Source organism: Stigmatopora argus, chromosome 4, assembly GCF_051989625.1.
Source record: "Stigmatopora argus isolate UIUO_Sarg chromosome 4, RoL_Sarg_1.0, whole genome shotgun sequence".
NCBI classification, from domain to species: domain Eukaryota; kingdom Metazoa; phylum Chordata; class Actinopteri; order Syngnathiformes; family Syngnathidae; genus Stigmatopora; species Stigmatopora argus.
In genome coordinates this window covers 10,837,404-10,857,739 of record NC_135390.1, presented here as the reverse complement: position 1 = coordinate 10,857,739, position 20,336 = coordinate 10,837,404, and the positions used below count along the sequence as shown (strand labels likewise).

The 20,336-nt window shown below is 41.1% G+C and overlaps 1 protein-coding gene across 3 annotated transcripts; it reads left to right on the top strand.

The window, feature by feature from the left end:
- Window positions 1-11: 11 nt before the first annotated feature.
- Window positions 12-20,186, top strand: shc1 (SHC (Src homology 2 domain containing) transforming protein 1). Of its 3 annotated transcripts, XM_077598113.1 has the most exons (14): window positions 32-161; window positions 4,155-4,189; window positions 10,307-10,471; window positions 11,208-11,278; window positions 11,664-11,727; window positions 13,640-13,759; window positions 14,906-14,959; window positions 15,333-15,384; window positions 15,624-15,750; window positions 15,837-15,984; window positions 16,302-16,359; window positions 16,486-16,602; window positions 17,034-17,269; window positions 17,971-20,186. In XM_077598113.1, the coding sequence occupies exons 2-14, from the start codon at window positions 4,178-4,180 to the stop codon at window positions 18,097-18,099; spliced, it is 1,353 nt and encodes a 450-aa protein (XP_077454239.1). In that variant the 5' UTR covers window positions 32-161; window positions 4,155-4,177; the 3' UTR covers window positions 18,100-20,186. The 3 variants fall into 3 exon arrangements, with proteins under 3 accessions (XP_077454240.1, XP_077454239.1, XP_077454238.1); XM_077598114.1 differs by lacking the exon at window positions 4,155-4,189 and having other exon boundaries at window positions 12-161; XM_077598112.1 differs by lacking the exons at window positions 32-161; window positions 4,155-4,189 and having other exon boundaries at window positions 5,333-10,471.
- Window positions 20,187-20,336: the final 150 nt, after the last annotated feature.

Sequence of the window (20,336 nt, the reverse complement as noted above, 5' to 3'; positions counted from 1 at the left end):
AGGAAAGAAGAACTCGTACAAGCCAAAAAAAAAAAGTCTTATAAACTTCATGCAAAGTTGTCCGTCACGACCTTTCACCTCCTTGTCCCGTTTCATGAAATCGGAATTGAGTGTGCGGAGGTTCCCAAAAGCAGGACGAGGCAAAGGGAGGAAGAAAGCTGGTGAGTCCAAAAGTTAACCATTTTTTTACGTTCTTTCTGGACTCGCAATGCACCGCGATCGTTGTTACATGTCCGCACGCGCGACTTAGTGTCGCTCCGTGTGTTGTGTCGTCAAAGTGACTCGGACGAGCGAAATGTTTCACTTATGGGCTGTCAACATAGTTTCCACTTGGGGTTGAAGTCTCACTTTGCAAGCACAAAAATTCTGTCAGTTACTATGGGCCACTCAGGTTTAACTAGAAGACAATGACATGCAACTGAGTGGCCTGTTTTCCCTCTATTACATTAAAATAAAACGTAATGGAGTTGGAGAAACTTTCCAGACTATCTATATGATGTGAATCAGATGACTATTATTCATTTATAAAATCTTTTTTTTTAATATGGGGAAAATCTGACAGATCATATGGAAAAGGGATCTTTTGTGAAGACCTAACATACTGTAATGGTATACTTTTTCAATAATGGTATTGATTGAATATTCTCATGGATTCAGGTCATTTCTGTCGTGTGCATTGCAGTTTCAATAAAACATACACATTACAACTCGGCCTTTAATATCAACTTGCATAATTAAAACTTTTATAACCATTGATGTCATTCAATATGGTTTGCAAGACAATTTGTACTGCAAATGCCAGGAATGTCATTTTTCAACCTATTTTACTTTTTGCTTTCCTCTGCAAACACCAAGCTTCCCCTTAAAATGTGGATGACTGGATAGAATCTGATTTATATTTTATTTAAACTCCTTGCTCCACTTGGCCGTGAGTGAGTTGGTGGGTAAGTTTTAATATGAAGACCTCACATAGCCATTGAGGAGATGCTATGTAAGAATCACAAAGTGGGCAGTTAGTACTTTCATAATAGTGTTGCGTCACGCATCCACCAATTTCAAATCTGTTTGCAGAACTGATTGTTAAAGTTAAAGGATCTTTTATGGCAAAAGTCAATAAAGGTCACATGCACATTTAGATGTAACTTAGACATGAAACAGTGAAAATGCTCCTGGTCAAAAGGTTGTAATGTAATTAGTAGGCCTCGGACTCACAGCCAAAATCATAATTTCCTTTAATTCTGACGTTAGGAGATTACATTCAAATGTATTTAAAGTTATTCCTTCTTCGCCCATAAATAAATATGAAACTCCAACTCTTAAGCAAATGGTAAATTGATTGTGCTTGTTTATAGTCTTTTTAGCACAAGATTATCCTTAGTAGGAAATCCAATTTGGAAAAAGATAACATTATTTTTACCATTAGGAGGTTAAAGAATTTTAATCTTATTAAATTTACAGAAATACTATTTATAATTGAAATGAAATGGCATATCCTGGTTTGAGTTAATAATGCACCTCTAAAAATAGGAATTTAGTAGTTGCATTGCATGTCTAAATCCAAACTGCGATTTAGAATCATACTTTGTTTCGGTTTGATTGACACTATTAGGTTAGTACTTGTCCAGTGTAGTTTGCAGTGTTGTTAAAGGCATCACTAAAGAATGAGAATGTTTTTGTTGTTGTTTTTTTCCCCTTTTTCAAATGGGAATGAAGAATTGGCAGCCCAGTGTTTTAGTATTTAGTACTTCGGCCTCACAGTTGAGAAGTCCTAGGTTTAAATCTTGGTTCAGGCTCTCCTAAGAATTTTGTATGTTCTTTGCGTGCTTTTACAGTGTAGACTCACTCACTGCAAGTCAATCCAAATTCGTACACAATTAAACCGTCAACTTGTTATGGTTCATTGTTTTCATTGTGTGTATCCCCAGCTAAATTTACTACAAATATGGGAATGACAGATTATAATTGAAAAAGACTGAAGGATGGAATGATTGAGACCACTGAAGGCAGCAGGCCGGGCGGGGGCTCTTATCAGGGTCACACTGACAGCCACAGTCCTGGCTGACGTGATATTATATTTGGTCAAGCTATCGACACTGATGAAATGTAATGTATGACGACTGATCCAAAAAATGGGAAACTCAGACATGTCATGATTTTTGACAAACAAGATTTATTGGGCCAAAGCAATAGACAGACAGCAATCTCAGGGCACTCTAACACAGAAACAGGCTCAATCCAAAAATCCACTTGATTAAAATTGGATCTGTCCAATTTGGCATCAATCAAACTGTGAAGGTTTTGGTCCAGACTGATGGGATAGTGTGACATTTGAGATAGTTTCTGCTCTTTTTTTTGGCAGGTGTGTGCAAGTTGCGAGTGTGAGCCTGATGCTATCAGTCAAACATAGCGGCGACTTACTTATTTGCCATAAACCTGAGAACACATCAGCAGGATATAATACAATTTGATATCTGTGTGCGTTTTTGTGCATGTGTGTATTTGTTTGTCAGCGTGGGTGTGTTGTAGTGACAGAATGCAAGTAAGTTTTCAAGGTCGGCGCTGACGGTTGTCCTTCTCTTACCTCAACACAATTGGGCCACAGCTGCATTTCCCCCAGTGTCGCTCAGTCGTCAACTGGCTGTCAATTTTGTAGTTTTTTTTTTAATTGGATGGACATTGGAGCATCTGAAGTTCAACACAGCCAATAGGAAGTTATATATATATATATATATATATATATATATATATATATATATATATATATATATATATATATATATATATATATATATATATATATGTGTGTGTGTGTATATGTGTATATATATATGTATATGTGTGTGTGTATATATATGTGTGTGTGTGTGTGTATGTATATATGTATGTGTATATATATATATATATATATATATTATCTGTTGCAATCATGAAACTATTATGCTGTAGCATTTTTAAGCAAGTCAGTGTTATCAATTCAAAGCAGCATTATTTTTACAGCAATGGGTTTACAATGCAAGAAAAAACTGCCCATTTTGTGATTGCACGCTGTTTAAGCAGTGTTTATTATACGCTTAGAATAGCTTTAGGGCAGTTTTGGTGTTTTTTTTATTTGTTTTTTTTTACCACTTCTCCTTCTATTAGAGGAAGTTGCCGATTTTTAAATGGAGTCAATCAGATACCATCTCATTTCTAATCAATAATGTGACTTTATATTGGTCTGGGACTTCCGCTTTTTAGGGAAGCATAAAGTGGTTGCAATAAAGGAGACGGTGTAAGAGGAGTGAGGCAGGAAGGGAATGATGGAAAGAGATAGAGAAGTAGGGGTGTGGTGGGGGGGCAAACCCAAAATAGCCAGCTCACATGTTTGCAGTGTGTGCTGAGACAGACTCTTGCTGAAGCTGGCCTAATCTAATCTTTACTGACTACAATTTTACTAAAATCAAATCAAAAGTGTTCCAAGTAAAATGACTCTTTAAAGACTAACATGTAGGGTTAAAAAAAGACGTTGGAGACGTTCAGTGCCAAGTTGTGAAGACATATGGATGTGTCCACCCCAACTTGACTCACTCAAAAAAAGCTTCATTTCAGACCGTTATTTACCCTCTTTTTAATAACAAAAACACAACATTCTAACAACTATCAGTCTTTCTGATTAAGTTTACGTTTCACTCAGATCTTTGCACATACGACTGTATAGCAGCTGTATACACATGAAAGTTGATGCTCCGTCCAGGTGTTTGACCTCATGCTGACTTTCTGCAGCTGGCCATCCCCTGCGCGCTCAGATACAGTGTCGTCGGGCATGCTGAAACCCAAACATCCTACACATGCACTCATTTCTGTTGATTTCCGTCATTCCAAAGCTCCTGTCCCGACACGCTCACTGGGTTATTGCCTCTGCCTCTTTCTTTGGCTTCTTCTCACTATGTTATTCTCTCCCACTGTGTGTTGCACTTTGCCACTTAACATCGCGCCACTGTGCACGATCTGCTTTCCATCGCAGCCCTCTCTGCTGTTCCTCCGGCGAGCAATGCATGCTGGGAGTGGAGAAGCCGCACGTGGGGCAGTAACGGCCGTATCGGCGCACGCGCTTTGAACGGCTCGGCAAGTTGTCTGTTTCTGTCTTCTGCTTATGTGACCTTTGGTGTTTTTAGGGTGACAGACACACAGGGAGCCAATGGAATATGTGGTAAGACCGACTCAATCATAAGCACAAAGACATGCAGTGGCATAAATGGTTGTCATTTGAAAATTCAACAAAAAACATCAACTTTATATGTATACTATTGGGTGTCACAGTGTAAAATACTGATTGATAAATTAGAATCACACCAATTTGGAATATTCTGAGGAATAACGTGTTAACCCCTTTTGATAATATTAATTCATTTTCAATTCCACTTGTCCTTGTCAGGGTCACAGATGTGCCATTCTCACACAATCACAGCGCCACTGAGTGGTAATCTTTTAAATGAGTGAGCATTTTACCTCATCCTTCTTGTCATTAATCAATTCTAAGATGAGAAATAAATCTAATAGATGAACTTCTTGATGGAGGCGAAAGAAACTGATTACCCTTGTAGATCTCACCAGTCCAACCACAATTAAAATAAGAATATGATAATTTATAAGTAGTTATAATTCATTTTATTATCTTATTGTGGCGAAATCTAATTTATTAGTCTGAAATCAAAAACGCTATCCATATCTAACCTTTTAATACTGACATTTCTAATAGAAATGAAATGACTTTCCTAGCAGGTGAATATCACACATTTACATTCATTAAACACTGTCCTCCTACTCCACATGTATGTATGATATATCACAGTGTTGACTTTTGTCAACCCTTGCCACTGTGTGTCATGTGTTTAATAGATAACAGATCTGGTGGGGAGTGGTTGCACTTGGACCGGGGTCTTCCTTCCTCAATCAGTGTACACACCATCAATCATACCACTCTGTGATCATTTGGAGACTTAATATACTATGGGGCGTATTCTGAAATTTCCAGAACTATTGGAAATAAATATATTGTTAAAATCCAAACTGCTACTCATATGTTCCGTATACTAACATAGGATTCAATATCAAACTTTTCAGAATGCATCCTGTATAGAAATTTCTTGGAAAGGTGAAAAGTATGAAGTTTATTCATTCATTCATTCATTTTCTGATCTGCTTATCCTCAAATGGGCCTTAGAGGTGACAGGGCCCCTCCCAGGCAACTTTGAGAGTGGACAACTAAATCTGATTGCAAAAAAATGGGCAATTTGTCAACTATTAAAGAATAATTTCTGACCAAGATCAGTACTTAACGTAAATGCGGCAGGATTTCTTTAGAGATGTGCAATGTTATCATCTGGCTCAATTTAAAGCTTAAGTACGACTCAAAGGTGGTAATTTGGATTGAAATGTCAATTTTGTGACCGCAGTTCTGGAACTTTTCTGACACACCTCGTATAGTATATCCAGTAGCTAGACACCACATCGGTGGAGTAGTGGTACTGCAATGCCCCTAGTGTCATATGAGGACTCCTCCGAATCTCTCCGGGTGACTTCCTCTGCTTTTCACAACACTGCCTTCTCACGCCTGAATGGCCAGATCTGCTGCTGCGCTCCTGAAGAAAAAGTGCTAACCCACTGGGTCGCTACCTTATACATTGCGGAGGGTGAACAGTTGCCGTCCTGTCTCAGTTTTTTCTTTCACCCTCAGCTTCTCGCATTACTAAACCTGAATGAAGGAGGAGCTTTGGAAGTCATCCCCCAGCCCTTGTTTCCTCACTTATTCCACATCTCCATCTCCCCACGGAGAGCTCATGTTCAGCGCGAGGGTCCTGCTGTGCATATACATGTACACAGGCACACTGAGGTTGCAGAACAGGGTGGTGGTGGGAGGAAACAGGATGAGAGGAGAGGAGGGGTTCTGTATGTTTGTGTTATAGAAGGAGAAAAGAGAGAGGGAGTGATGCTAAGAGATGTGAGCGCGAGAATAGGAAGCAGCGTCACCCGCACAGACGGAGGGGAGGGGTTGCACAGACGGAGTGGAATTGGAGGGGGAGAAGGGGAGCACAATGAAGTAGTGCCATTGTCCGCCCTGGCAGCTCTGCCATTCCGCCATCTGCCCAAAGTGAGTGAGTGAATGAGGGAGAGGAGGCGAGAGAAGAGCGCAGATGAGGAGAGGATAGTCTTACACAGAGGAGTGCGGAAGGAAAGATGGAGATGCGCAGCCAACAGTGACTTTGTGAATTAATCCCGCAAAAGAGGAGTTCGCCGAAGACCTTTTTTGAGGGAGTGGACGGGAGGAGAGCAGAAGGACAGGATGGCTCACATTGACTTCATGTGAATATAGTCATTTCGCTTTCTAAACCAAATAACTGTACAGAAAAGAAGTCATTCCACTCACAAGTACTACTTTTTCATATTGACTTTTTATTGTTCTAGTCTATGAGTGTCTTGTTGATTGCAATCTTTCTCTTTGAATATTCAGGTTGTTTTTATGAAAGTTTTCTAAATAGCAGACTTGTTCTCTGTGCTTGCCCTTGAATTGTTTTACTCGTACATGCCAGACTTGCCCTAGTTGGAGCTAGTCGCATGCCGCCATCATGGCATGTCAACATTGATTGGCTGTTTTGTCTGGCGCGACGACGCTCTAACTATGATCATTTCCTGAAAGCTATTGATCTTTCAGGGGAGTTTAGTCGTCCTTGTCAGTGAGATAAAGAAGTCACAATGTGGAGTTTTCAACTGTACTATTAGCTGCCGTCATGTGATGCGGCTGAGCTGTTTGTCTGCCAACACTTTTTCACCGTTGTCAAGACTTAATCGTCAAGCCTCCTCAACAGGCATCTCTTTTAATCGTCTGTTGCCATGGCAATAGGCTGCAGCTGCAAACGGAACAAAATGTAAAGTTTTGGTTTGTATTAGTACTTGTTTTAAATTGGTGCTTCTTTATTCTGTCTTTCTATTCTAACAGTTAAGATAATGCCGTATATTTAAATTTTTGGTCATGTACACTTTTTAGAAAATGTCACTGCCTTTTGTTTCCACGCTCTAAGCGGTGCTTTTTTATACTGAGCTACCAGTCTGAGAGAATCAGGGTTGTTTCAGGTCACCTGTCTAACCCTCCCCATTCTGTGTGTTCACCCTATGGCGAGGCTCCATCGCTTTCTGTGTCCTGATCTCACCTTAATCAACTGCAGCGAACGCAAATCGCCATCAGCCAATCTGATATTCTATTTGGGGAAGCAGTGGGATGAAATAAATTAGCAAAGTTGTTCCACTCGAACATTTGGCTGGGCATGATTGCCTGGCCTTGTCAAGGGTAATTATCAATGATTGTAATGTATGCAGCAGTTTCTCCTACTGTCGTGCAGATGACTCAGGATTTCCCTTTGTGGAGAGTGAGTTAGTTACCTCCTCTGAAGTCACCTCACCTCATCTCACCTGCCCCCATGCATTTATTGAACATTTCCAGTGTAATGATCAACTTTTTCAGCACTTTAGCACTATATAAGGAAACATTGTATTGATTAAAAGAGTTGATAATGGAAATTTTCTTCTATTACCCAAATGCAAATGACTCAGGATTACGGATCATGTATACCGAGTCATCACCCCTGAAGTAATGACCAGGCCTTCCCTGCTCGAGCATCTTTTTTTTCAACATAAGGATTAACTATGAATTGGGACTAGCTACAGATTGAATCATTTCTTCTCTTTTAAAGAGCATTTGTATTTGTGGCTCATCATAATCGGCTGACAGATTTGCCCTTGATGATCCTAAAGCTAAGCAGTCTTTCCATCAACACTTCTTTTAGAATTACTGTCTCACACTGCTCAAGTGTGAGCGTTGGTGCTTCTAATCTATTGCCGTGTAGATGTCTAGCGGTCTTGGTTAGACAACATCTCTGTGGTGCTAGACTGATTGTGGGTAACTGTTAGGCTTCACACCTACTGCAAGCTGTTGCGTGGAATGTTCACCAATAGTTTGCAGTTTCAGGTGTTACCTAAATAAGATGTGTGCTTATCTCCCTGGAGGGAGTAAAGGTTAAGATCTCGTGACTATGACTAGTTCCTGACCCACGCTGAGGTGGAGACTTCGACTGTTTTTCTTTGTGGAACTTTGGCTTGTTGGAAACTGTTAATGTTACCAGACTGTTGTTTACCTTTTAAGGTAGGACTATGCAGAATATGAGGTGATACGCTACATCTGCACAGTAGTCTATAGCTTGAAAAGCTTTATATACAAATAAATAAAAACATCACTGGTCTTTTCTCAGGTAACTGACTACTGTAGGGGCATCTTGCTCGATGTACAAAGTTCAGGGCAGTTATGCATAGAAGGGGTCAGCAGAGTGACAGTTTAATTGTGTATTTCAAGTCAGGTCTCATTACTATATCAACAAAGCCGCTGGCCTTCATTAGGCAATGACTCACATCTTCTATTGTTACATTACCACTGTGCTACTGCAGTGTGTATGTCAGGAGTAACTTTTCACATTTCTAATGGTGCTTTTGAGGTGACCAATTTCAAACCACGACGGCCTCACTTATTTTAGCCATATTCAGGAACTTAGGGCCTACCTATACTAGCCCTGTCTTAACACTTTATATGTTCTTATTTCTTCTTCTGGTGTCTAAGTAGGTGAAGATGTCTAGACTCTAGTCATCCCTTCTTTCTAGGCGAGGGAGGCAAGTGAGCTCGGGGTTAACACTTTCCAGACAAGAGGCACTGTTAAACGGGACAGACTGGAGAACGGGCAAGCAGCCGCGGGAGGGGGTGAGGGGGAGATCATCTGGAAGAGGAGAGAGGAAGTGGTGGCGCGAGAGAGGGCGGAGGCGCTGGAAAGGCAGAGGCTGGCAGAGTACATTGTGTGGAGGAAGAGAGAGGACTTCCAGGAGAAGAGGGGAGAGAGGGAAAAGAGAGATAGTAGTGCCGAGAAAGGGAAGGGGCCAATGCCAGAAGTGATCTGGAAGAAGAGGGAGGAAGACAACACGGGGAGCGAGTCAGCTAGGGCCAGTGAGGGTGGACACCATATCGTTTGGAGGAAGAGGGAGAGGGACTAAGAGATTTTACCCGGCTTTAATAACGAGTGTGCTTTTACGTGGAACTGGACACTAGCCATATATTTGTGAGCTTGATTTCTCTCCCTTAGTCGATAAAGGTCGCCCCTGTGTGTTATATTGACCAAGTGAAGCAGTGTATGTATCGTTGCCTTGTTAGAGCGCACGGCACCCTTGTGATTCCATTGCTGGCTTGCTAATAGGGTTTTTATGGGCCTGTGTCTTGCCGGACAGAGCTGCCCAGGGAGTTGTCTCTTGCTCTCACTCCATCTCGTCCACCAGTAAACTCCTTCCTCGGAGCAGACGTATGCAAGGGTTGTTGAAAAACAATCACTTGTGTTGTTGATTCAGTGCTGCTGACAGCTGGACTGAGAGGCCTTTTGCTTGGCCAAAATCTTCACATGTATTGTATTAAGTCAAGATGTATTTTCCCCCTCATATGCTGATTACACAATGAACTCTGATTTGAGACGACAACTGACGTCAACATGACGCAAGTTGAGACACTCCAAAGAAACCGTCTACATCTGTACACCGCCGTTATCTGGAATGCCCCTGTTTGCGTAAAAGACGTTTTTAACTCTCATTGCATCGTGAATGAAGCCATTTTTAAAGCGGTCCACCTTGGGCTGCCCGCTAAAGACTGGAGAACTGAAAACCGGACAGGTGGATGCCACTCTTACTCTGAGAGAGATTGGCTGCATGTCCTTAAAAGACAAACTCTGAATGCAGAAACAAAGAGACCTTGATACAAATCACTACAGCCTGTGTGGACTTGTGTGGACATAAAAACTGATACAGCATAACCACTATGGAGCTGGTCCCTAAAGCAAAGTACACACACTTTCGAAGTGAATCGCTCAGCTCGACTGACGAGACCAACTCCAATCCATCCTCTTTCCCCCCTTCCAGTCCTGCCACCCCTCTTACTCCTTCTCCTGGCTTACCTTCCTCCCTGTCCTCCTCTTCTCTCACCCCCATATTGCCCCCTTCTTCTCCCCGAGCCCCCGAGAACAGCCCCACGACCCTCTGCTCCTTCTTCCCAAGGATGGGATCTTTGCGCCTAGGCGTCTCTGCCACTCTACTTCCAGGACTAAAAGCCTCCAGCAGGCCGCCACAGACTCGTACTCCTGCCGAGTCCCCCATGGACGACGGGAGCAGCTCGAGCTCCTCCCCTCCGCTGCATCATCCGCTCCCCCCTTTAACCGCTCCTTCTCCCCCTCCTCGACCACCCCTACAGGACATGAACCGGCTGGGTGGGGCGTCCAGGAGGGCACGAGTAGAAGGTGCCCAACTCGGTGGGGATGAGTGGACGCGGCATGGCTCCTTTGTCAACAAGCCCACCCGTGGATGGCTGCACTCCGACAACGTGGTCAGCACCACCGGTGTATCCTATTCTGTACGGGTATGTAAATGTCATTGTCACCAATAGACAGTGAACACCTTTTTTGTTTTTCATGTGTTGATACATAGCAGCCAATAGATTGGACACATTCTTATTGAAGGCATTAGCAGCCGTTTAACTATATACCGGTCAAGTTCACCTGCAGTTGAGTAGAGCCGTCCCTGCTCTAGTGAAAGAATACATATTACATTTTCCTTCCATTATATTATATATTGCTGTTATAGGTGATTAAAGATCCCGTTATTTCTTCTGAATACAAATTTTCAGATTTAGATTTATTTGGCTGCATCATTTGATATGGCAATAATACAAAATCATTGTAAGTCATCTAATAGTGTTTTAACAGCAGAAGGCTATGATCTTGTTTTTTCTCAGTAAAATAATTTTTCAATCCTGTAGGGGTTGTGCCATACTATGGCAGAGTTTTGCGTTTAAGTTTTTTAACTTCCTACAGATGTCATACTTTCTCTTAAGTCAGCCAACCGGTTGGAAACTGCTTAAGTACATCATTGAACAATACAGTGACCAAACTGTTAACTGTCATTTAACAAATTATTTTTACCGTGTTTGTTTATCACTTTAGAAGTGACATCAGAAGAGTATTGTGGGTGTAACTAACAAAACATCTTTGTTTCTATATTTATTTACTTTCCCGCTCAATGGTTAAGACAACAGGAAAACATTGTTTCCTTCTTCCGTTACTCATCTTGTCATTTACTTCCTATTTCCTGTGCAGTATATGGGTTGTGTGGAGGTGCTGCAATCCATGCGAGCGCTGGACTTTAACACCAGAACTCAGGTCACCAGGTGAGTGCTTACACTGTTTGCCTTTTTTATTATGTGTTCCATTCCCCCCCTGTCTAGTTATATGCTTAAAATGTCACTAGACAGTACAGTATATCTGTCTTTGCTTGTTTGTCTGCCTTTTTTTCTGCTTTAGACTCTGACTTCTCTATTTACATGGTGTGTGTTTGCATGTCTGCCTATTTCTTGACTGCCCTTAAATTTGAATGTTGTGGCATTCCAGTGGTTTCCTTCTGGTTTCCTTTGCAATGTTTGTGTCTGTGTCACGGAGTCAGAACACCCTGCCAGCGCAATCCGTTCAATCCTTTGATACCCAACTAACGAGGCCAGGAAGGTGTCAGCGCTATAATGTTATGCCATACCATGATGCATGTTTTAAATCTTTCAGGGAGGCCATCTCAGTGGTGTGTGAGGCAGTGCCTGGAGCCAAAGGAGCCCAGCGAAGAAGAAAGGTATACAACGTGCACATTGTCTTTGTGAACACTCCCTTTCAGCGCATTATTTATTTATATGGCTTAAGTGGACAGCAGTGGTTACGGGATTTTCTGGGTAGGAGCTAGATTTAGTTTGATTGTCCACTCTGTGGTCATTTGAATATTTACTTGCAGACTCTTGTGCTCCACACTTGGCTCTGGATTTAGGTTGATTGTACACTCCTGTGGATAGTTGTGTATACTCGCAGACAATTATCAGTTATGCTCCCTTTCCGCGAAGGAGTTTATCACAATGTGACTTCCTGGTTAGACTTACTGATTAAATTTACCGTGTTTTTTTTTTCTGACACATCGCAAAACATTTATTAATGTTACGCTAGTTAAGCACAAATTAATACCCAAAACACACCCATCCTCTTGAGGCCTTTATCACCATCATGAAACTGTGATTATGTGCAATGTTTTTGAGTAATATTTCAGTGTCTTTGCACACATTTTTTGTGAAACGACTAAACAATCCCAAGCGACTGCTCACCACACATCTACCAGTGCGCTACGATAGGAGAACCGTGGGTCTCAACGTCTTATTTCCGCTATGTTCGGATGCACGATTTACTGAACATCATTATTAGTATTGATTTTATTTTTTTTGAACCGCAAATAACATGGCGCAATTGCCGAGGAAGAAGAAAATTATAGCTGTGCTGTACTATTATTATAATACGTGGACAGAAGAGTTGACGGGAGAGTTGCTACTGGAGTAGCACTTCTATTTTCAGTTTTTAGCAACAGTTACATGCAAAATTTGTAAAATACTTTCTCTTAATGAAGTATAATTTAAAAGATGATGAGCTATCCCTCTCCGGAGGTATACCATTTTATGGAGCCATTGTCGGAAGGACTCGAGCTCACTGCCAACAGCCAATCTGTAGCTCTGTCTTCTTGTAAAATGAATAAAAAGACAGGTGGCTATGTTCGCTGGCCCCTTGCCATGGCACTGTTTCACCAAAGAATGCCATGCCTGTAGTGAAGCATAACATACACCAAGTAAACGATCTTTCCCAATCTTTTCCAATTACTGTTATCTCTGGTTATTCTAGCAAGGCAGGTGAGTCGTATCCCAAAATTCATTTCAGCAACGTGGTACAATAGATCTTCTGTTCTCCATGCGTACCGTATGTGCGTGTATGTTCTTGTCGGATGTTGTTGGCCCGGCCTTTGTGGATTGTCCTGTCTGCTCCTTTTGGGCCACAGTTGGCTTTGCAGAGCAGGCAGGATCGCTTTCACAATTGCAGCTGTTCTCCCACATGCCCTACCCCAGCCACAAGCACTTCCACTCATGCACCCGCACGTTCCTAGCACACATATATACATGCTGGAACCCTTATATAAAGTCATTTTATTCATAGATCGAAACCAGAGATCGCCAACATGGTGTCGGTGGGCACCAGTATACCCGTAAGGGATCATACGAGTTGCCCATGTCCATGTTGAAAATATAGTTTAGCAATTTTGTCAAAGTCAAGTCAAAAGCCTTTATTGTCATTATACAACAGCTGCGTATAACGAAATTAGTGGTGCTACTCCACAAAGTGCGTGTTTCAATAAAACATGGATAAGTAATTTAAATATTATATTCTAAAATATTGCACATTCTAAGATATTGCACATTGTGATAGCATTTTTTTTTGAAGTGGAATGTGTGAATGTAAATTGCTATTTTCTACCTTGGTCAATGATTTATCATCCTTGTGAGAAATCCCGAAGTTCATTGTTAATAATTACATTATATCTCGTTTAAGCATTTTTTTATTTGTATCAAACTGGTAGCACTTCACACTAAACTACAAAACAAGAAGCTGTTTAATAACAGTCCTCTCCCCCTATGCTGAACCAAATTTGTTTTTATTCTGTTTCCTCTCCTTTGCAGCCTCCCTCACGCTGCCTCACGTCTATTCTGGGCAAGAGCAACCTGCAGTTTGCTGGCATGACAATCAGCCTTACCATCTCTACCAGCAGCCTCAACCTGCTGGCATCTGACTGCAAGCAGGTGGGAAAGAGTCTGTTTTTGGCAATGGCCACACTTTCACACAAGGCTGTAAACCAATATTTAACCAGCCATACTCAAAACAGGAAAAGGCATTTGGCTATTGTTCTAAAAATCATACAAGAGTTGACATGCAGAGCCTTTCACTCCAGCCTCCAATTTCAGTGGGTGTTGCAAGTGCAAATAATGATCAGGGTTTGCGTAACTTGAGAAATAGAATGTAAATTATAGCTCAATGGCAACGTTTAACATCAAAATTGCAGGGGGGAGAATGATGATGTAAGGGATGATACGCTGGCGAACTTGCCCGCTCTAAGACTCTGTGTGTAAAACTGAATTTGTTTCAAACCTGACCTGCGTTGTTTTAGGTAACTTTTTTTACTTTTTGGTTGCCATAATATGCAATAAGAACTAAAATTACTAAAATGAATGAAGTGAGACCCTTGTAGAGATGCCATCGACATGAATTTTGAAGGAAAGTAAACGTATAATTCGGAAAAAAAATCTGTACAAAGAAGTAATTTATTTAATCTTTTTAATGTAGTGTGTACAAAAAAAATCAATCTCCAGTCTCCACTTTTTCTCTTCCCAGGCCAAAATGAGTTCATTTCTATCAATAGTACGGTACAAGAATAATAAATCATTTAAGTCTGTTTTAAATTATCAATGCTTACATGCATAAGCACAATTATTCCGTCAGATGCTTTTTCCCAATTAGACTATCCTTCACTTTCGTTGTGTACATCCCCATTTCCACATTCATGATTTCCCATGAACAGTGTCTTACTATTTTTGCAATCCTTACTATAAATTCCTGTATTCCCCATACAGTACAGAGTAGTGCAGCATGTACTTTTTAACACAAGCAGGCAGCCTTTCATAAAAATAGCCTATGGCCAAACACTGAGAGCAGATTATTGTCAAGTGTTAATACTGTTATTGATCCATCCTCTACTTTTACTGCAAACTGTTGAAAAGATGTCCCACGCGTTGCCCTTCGCCTCTAATATCTTTGCGTCAGTTCATGGCACTCACGGGATGGAAAAACAAAGCACTTGACTAGTAACGACTCCACAATTGTCTCCTCATCCCCCCTCTCTCTTGTCATTCATGTTTTCATCTCCTCTTCCCTTTTTCCCCCCTCTACAGATAATCGCCAATCATCACATGCAGTCCATCTCCTTTGCATCTGGAGGAGACCCAGTGAGTCACCCGAGCCCTTTTTGAGCTCACATATCTCTCTGGCCTTTTTTTTTTTTCCTATTGTCCTCTCACCAGCCTGCCTCGCCGTCCTTCCTGCTTCGTTCTGTCAAATTCTATTCCAATGATTACCACTCAATCCACCCCCTTGGTCTCCTAGTCTTCCAAGCGTGATCTTATTATTACTCCTCCTTATCTGTCTTTCAGCTCTGTGTTATGTTTTCCTGAGTCTTGTTACGACTAGAAAAAGCTACAGCTTGGTCTTTCTTCTTGTCAGCTTTTCTGTCACAAATCTACACTCTACTTCTTCCTCTTCCTGTATTGATTTTTTTCTCCCCCTCGCCTTCCCCTAATCGTCTCACCCTTTCTCCCTCAGGACACAGCTGAGTACGTAGCGTATGTGGCCAAAGACCCAGTCAACCAGAGAGGTGAGCAAAAGCAGAAACATTTATCATTCTGTCTGTCTTTTCTCAGCTTTATTGTACACTACTTTGTTTCGTTTTCAAATGGAACTATCGCTGTCAATGGCAGACAGATTTGGACCACAAAAACAAAACGATAACACGCCACTCACATGTTGACCTACCTAATGCCATAATATTAGAAAATGACTTTTGTGCCTCTTTAAGTTCACGCAAACCTTTCGTTACTTATGCCTCTCTTATAGCATGTCATATTCTCGAATGCTCTGAGGGTTTAGCCCAGGAAGTCATCAGCACTATCGGCCAGGCCTTTGAACTGCGCTTCAAACAGTATTTAAAGAACCCACCCAAACTCGTCACGCCTCATGACAGGTACCCAACACACATGAATCCATTGCTTTTAAAGTACTGAACTGACCACGTTGTCTTGGGTAAATTTTCGACACTTCTTATATCAGAATGGCTCCATTTGACGGATCTGCATGGGAGGAAGAGGACGACGAGGCGGCTCTCCTGCCCGATGTCCCTTATTATAACAACTTCCCGGGAAAACAGCCTCCCCCCGGTGGTCTGGTTGACATGAGACCACGTCCGGGAGCAACACTGGTGAGACATACAACAGTTTTTTTTTTACCTAGGTCTACAATGTCTTGTGTGTCTTGTGTCTGTCTTGCTACTGCAACCAAGAAATTTCCCGAATACGGGATGAAATAAAGTTCAAATCTAATCTAACACGTTGCTTCTGTAGGCTATGAAACACAGATCGTCATGCTTCCGCATTTATAATATCAGCACATAACGATTGATTGTTGAACCCTTGTCACTGGCCAAAGGCAAACGTGCTGTGTGTACAGTACATTTTCCTCGTGTATGAATCATTTCTGATATGTTTTTGTGTGTGATGTGCACGTGTGTTTATTCAGCCTTATGGACAGCCGGGCCAGAACGACATTCATAAGCAGCCCTTGCCGCCTCTGCCAGGTGAGCTCTATTTGCACTCGAGGCAACAGATGCGACGTTCCGAAATCATTATCTGGGCGCAGAATGTCGATTGAAAGATTACATGTGCATAGCCTGACATACTGCATATCTTGTGCTTGCTTTTAGTGGGTGCCAAGGAAGGAGGGCGGGAGTCGTTTGATGACCCCTCTTATGTCAATGTGGATAAGCCCCGCCCACCGGTTCCCGCCAATGGAAATGCTCACAGAGACGCGTTTGACATGAGTGAGTTATTATGGGTTTGGCTAAAGCATAATGTGGATGAATGATGGTCAAAGGTTAATGGGAAATTGCTCTGGCAAGGAATAAATAATGCCTTATCTCATGACAATACAGTTGAACCTCAACATTCAAATCCAATTCCTTTTAGGATGCTGCTCCCTCTTTAATGCATTCAGAAATTGCACCTTAGTTTAGATTTTAGATGGTTTTTTTTTCTTCTTTTTCAAAAGTGTGTTTTTACAGGGTCTTTGTCCATTACGATGCATTTTATGCACTGTAGCTGGCTCCCTGCACTACGCTTTTTACATTAAAGGCACCATTAAATGTTGGTGTTTGGCACTCTTCTCAAATAGGTTGTTTTGAATAGGGCCAGAATATCGATTAAATATTCTAAATTGTGTTAATACATGTTCTTCTTGTAAAATTTTGTAAAGAGCCTTTTGATGATGCCCTTGGGGGCTCCATGACAGCAGCGCCGCCTCTGGTGGAGCAGCTACAGTGCGAGACCTGGTTCCATGGCAGCTTAAGTCGCAGGGAGGCAGAGAGGCTGCTGACCCGTGACGGAGATTTTCTGGTGCGAGAGTCGGGAACAACGCCAGGACAGTATGTTCTCACGGGACAACAGGGTGGTCAGGCCAAACACCTGCTCCTGGTCGACCCAGAGGGAGTGGTGAGTCCTGTTGGAATAAGATTGGGAGATGTGGTGATTTTGCTTAAAGTTTCATTCAGTTTTGCACATTTCATTTATACATTCATACGAAAGGGGACTAGGTGGGATGTAACCATAGAGGCCATAAATGTTTTTTTTTATATTACTTGGTTTTAGATATTATTCAGACAGGCCTTTTGTATTTCCTTCCCCATCACTGGCCAATTGACATTACAGGAGGTTATAAAAAAAATCTTCTTGCAAGTTTCTTACCAGGCATGCCCGCAATGTCTATTGGCAAGGAAGGATATACCTAAAAATAAAAATCCCAAACTTTCAAATGCTGCCTGAAGAAACCAACAAGAAAAGAAAGCCATGTACTCCGTCTATATTAAGTCCTATCAAGCAATAGATTTATTCCTCCTTTGTGTAGTAAGAAGTGTTTCAAAAAAAATTCATGCATGCATTTTCACGTATTTTACATGGCACTTTGAAACTTAAAATGATACAAAACTTTTATAGCAGTTGCAATCTAAGAAAATTTATAGGAATTATAGACTGGTTTGGAGTCGTTTCCATAGTGGAATGTAAAGGTTGCATTTTCGCAACCCAACAGATTTGGTTTCTTGTCAGACAGTGTGATGCAATTGCAAAGACATTTAATGAATTGAATTGAATTGAATTGAATGCTTTTAAACGTACTGTATGTTGTGTGCTTACAGGTTCGTACAAAAGACCATCGGTTCGAGAGCGTGAGTCATCTGATCAGCTACCACATGGGCAACAGACTCCCCATCGTGTCAGCGGGAAGTGAAGTGTGTCTGCAACAGCCAGTGGAACGTAGAGCCTAAAAGAAAAAAAAAAGTCAAATACAAAAATATGGACATGGCTCCATCCAAAAAAACACGCAGGAATACACACAACAAAACCAAAAGAAAAGGAGGAAAAAATGTGTGCAAAGCCTCTGACATGCTGCTGTTGTAAACCAAACTGTGAACTGCAGTCCCCTACTCTCAGACAAGCGGCCCTCAAGCACTGCTCCACGGCCTACTGTGAAGAAGGGCGCAAAGTCAAGGAAACTAAATGCAATTTCTTAAAACCATTATAAAAAGAAATGTCTTAATTTGTAATAACTTCAAAAAAGAGAGAGAGAAAATAGCAGCATGAATAGAACTTGACCTTGCATGCTTTCATTGTGATTTCACTACTTGGACCTATTGCTGGGGGGCAGACATAGCTGACCACACCACCCGCCCTCCACTTCTTTTTTTTTTTTTAAATATAAACTCACCTTCAAGAGCAGTCTTCCCCCATTTAAGGACTCGAACTTGCAGGAAAAAGCATGTATGCAAAACTGGGGCTGCTTTTCCAATTATCATTTGTTGGTTTTATATATATATAATCTCATGAGATACTGGATTTCATAGGAGAAAACCCACCCACCACGCCAAGGAACACCAGGATGTTCACTGGGAGTTTAATTAGCACCAATTCAATGCATAGAAGGACAACAAAAACACCTGTTTTATATATTTGTGTGTGTATATATATACACACATATACACATGTACACACACACATACACACACACACACATACACACACACACATATACACACACACACATACACACACACACATACACACATACACATATATATTCATTCCTGAATGCATCACCGGTAGATAATTGTGCAATAATGTCACCCGGCCTCACAATTATGAGTGGAGATACTTTTCAATGATTATGTATATAGAGCGGAATCTCCAACAGCATACATGACATACAATATAAACAAAAACAAGTAGATCATGGAAATCATGTGGTCCAGATTCATATTGTCACAATTGTAAATGCATTAAAGGATGAATGTAAAATTAATGTAAGAAAAAGTTAACTACCCAAGTACACTACTATGACCTGTAATAGAAAAGAAAATGGGAAATACTGCCACCTTGGGGCATTCTATTTTGCCTGTGTTGGCTTCAAGCTGTGGCTGGCATATATTGATTGGTGAGCAAAGTGACATTATATGTTGAAATTTTCCACATTAAGGGGAATTGTCGAATTTTAGCTCTGCTCTAATGATCTCTAGTGCAGTAGGTGGGAATAAGAAAGGCATACTTTTTTAAGGCTTTATTTGGAACATTGGAGGTGCCATTATGTCTGCATTGACAATCGACAGACCCTCATGTGAATCTACCTGGGAAAAAGCATTAAGAAAGGAATCTCGCTACACCTGTCGTACGGACTGGGCGTCTATACTTGTGTTTCTTTCAAATGGAACAAAGCAGAAAGCCAAAAGTCACTCCTCAATGTGCTGTTACCGTCAACTGTTAATGTTCTACCTGTTTTGGAATCTATTTGTGCCTTGTTTCTTCAATGCAGTCACTTGAGTGTAGTCACCTTATGTTCATGAACGCACTCAGTTATTAAAGCTGCACACACAAAAAAGACACATCAGTAAACAAGCTGATCTCGTGACGGCAATCGCTTCTGATGCACATGTTGAGCTATTCACAGATTCTTGATGTCACCTGTTGTTATGGGAGGTTGGGGGTATTTCTTCACTATCTGTAAATATTGACTATAGTGCGAACTTGAGGAGGAGTTTGCAAAGAGCTTTGCGTTTAAGATGGAGGGGATGAACTTGTTGACATTTGAGAAGGAGCTTCTGGTCGCATGGTAGCTTAAGATGTACCTTCCTGTACATAGATACACACACTGCTTTAGGCCTAGACCGCCATAGTAGAAAAGCGCCATTCGTCAAGTGGTCGTCACAACTGTTTTTGTTTGTTTGTTGCATGATTAAAAAAGAAATTGACGCATTTAAAAGGTATTTTTGTGTGTCGATGTTGGTGACGTTGTGACTTGATGTTCTTGTGTCTTGGAAAAAGTGAATGTTGCAATTTAAAAATAGAAAATCTGCACAGGTGATTACGTTTTGTGTTTCTCTTTTAATACTGGTTTTTAGGGGAAATGTGTTTACACATGTAATTCAAAGTCTAGATTGCATATATATATATATATGTATCTGTATATATATATGTTTATATATGTATATATATATATATGTATAAATATATA

Bases quoted from the DNA above. Each gene is read 5' to 3' on its own strand.
- shc1 (XM_077598112.1), top strand. From the start codon at position 9,878: ATGGAGCTGGTCCCTAAAGCAAAGTACACACACTTTCGAAGTGAATCG. The intron at 11,279-11,663 runs GTGAGTGCTTAC...TAAATCTTTCAG, and splicing joins ACCAGAACTCAGGTCACCAG to GGAGGCCATCTCAGTGGTGT. The intron at 14,960-15,332 runs GTGAGTCACCCG...TTTCTCCCTCAG, and splicing joins TTGCATCTGGAGGAGACCCA to GACACAGCTGAGTACGTAGC.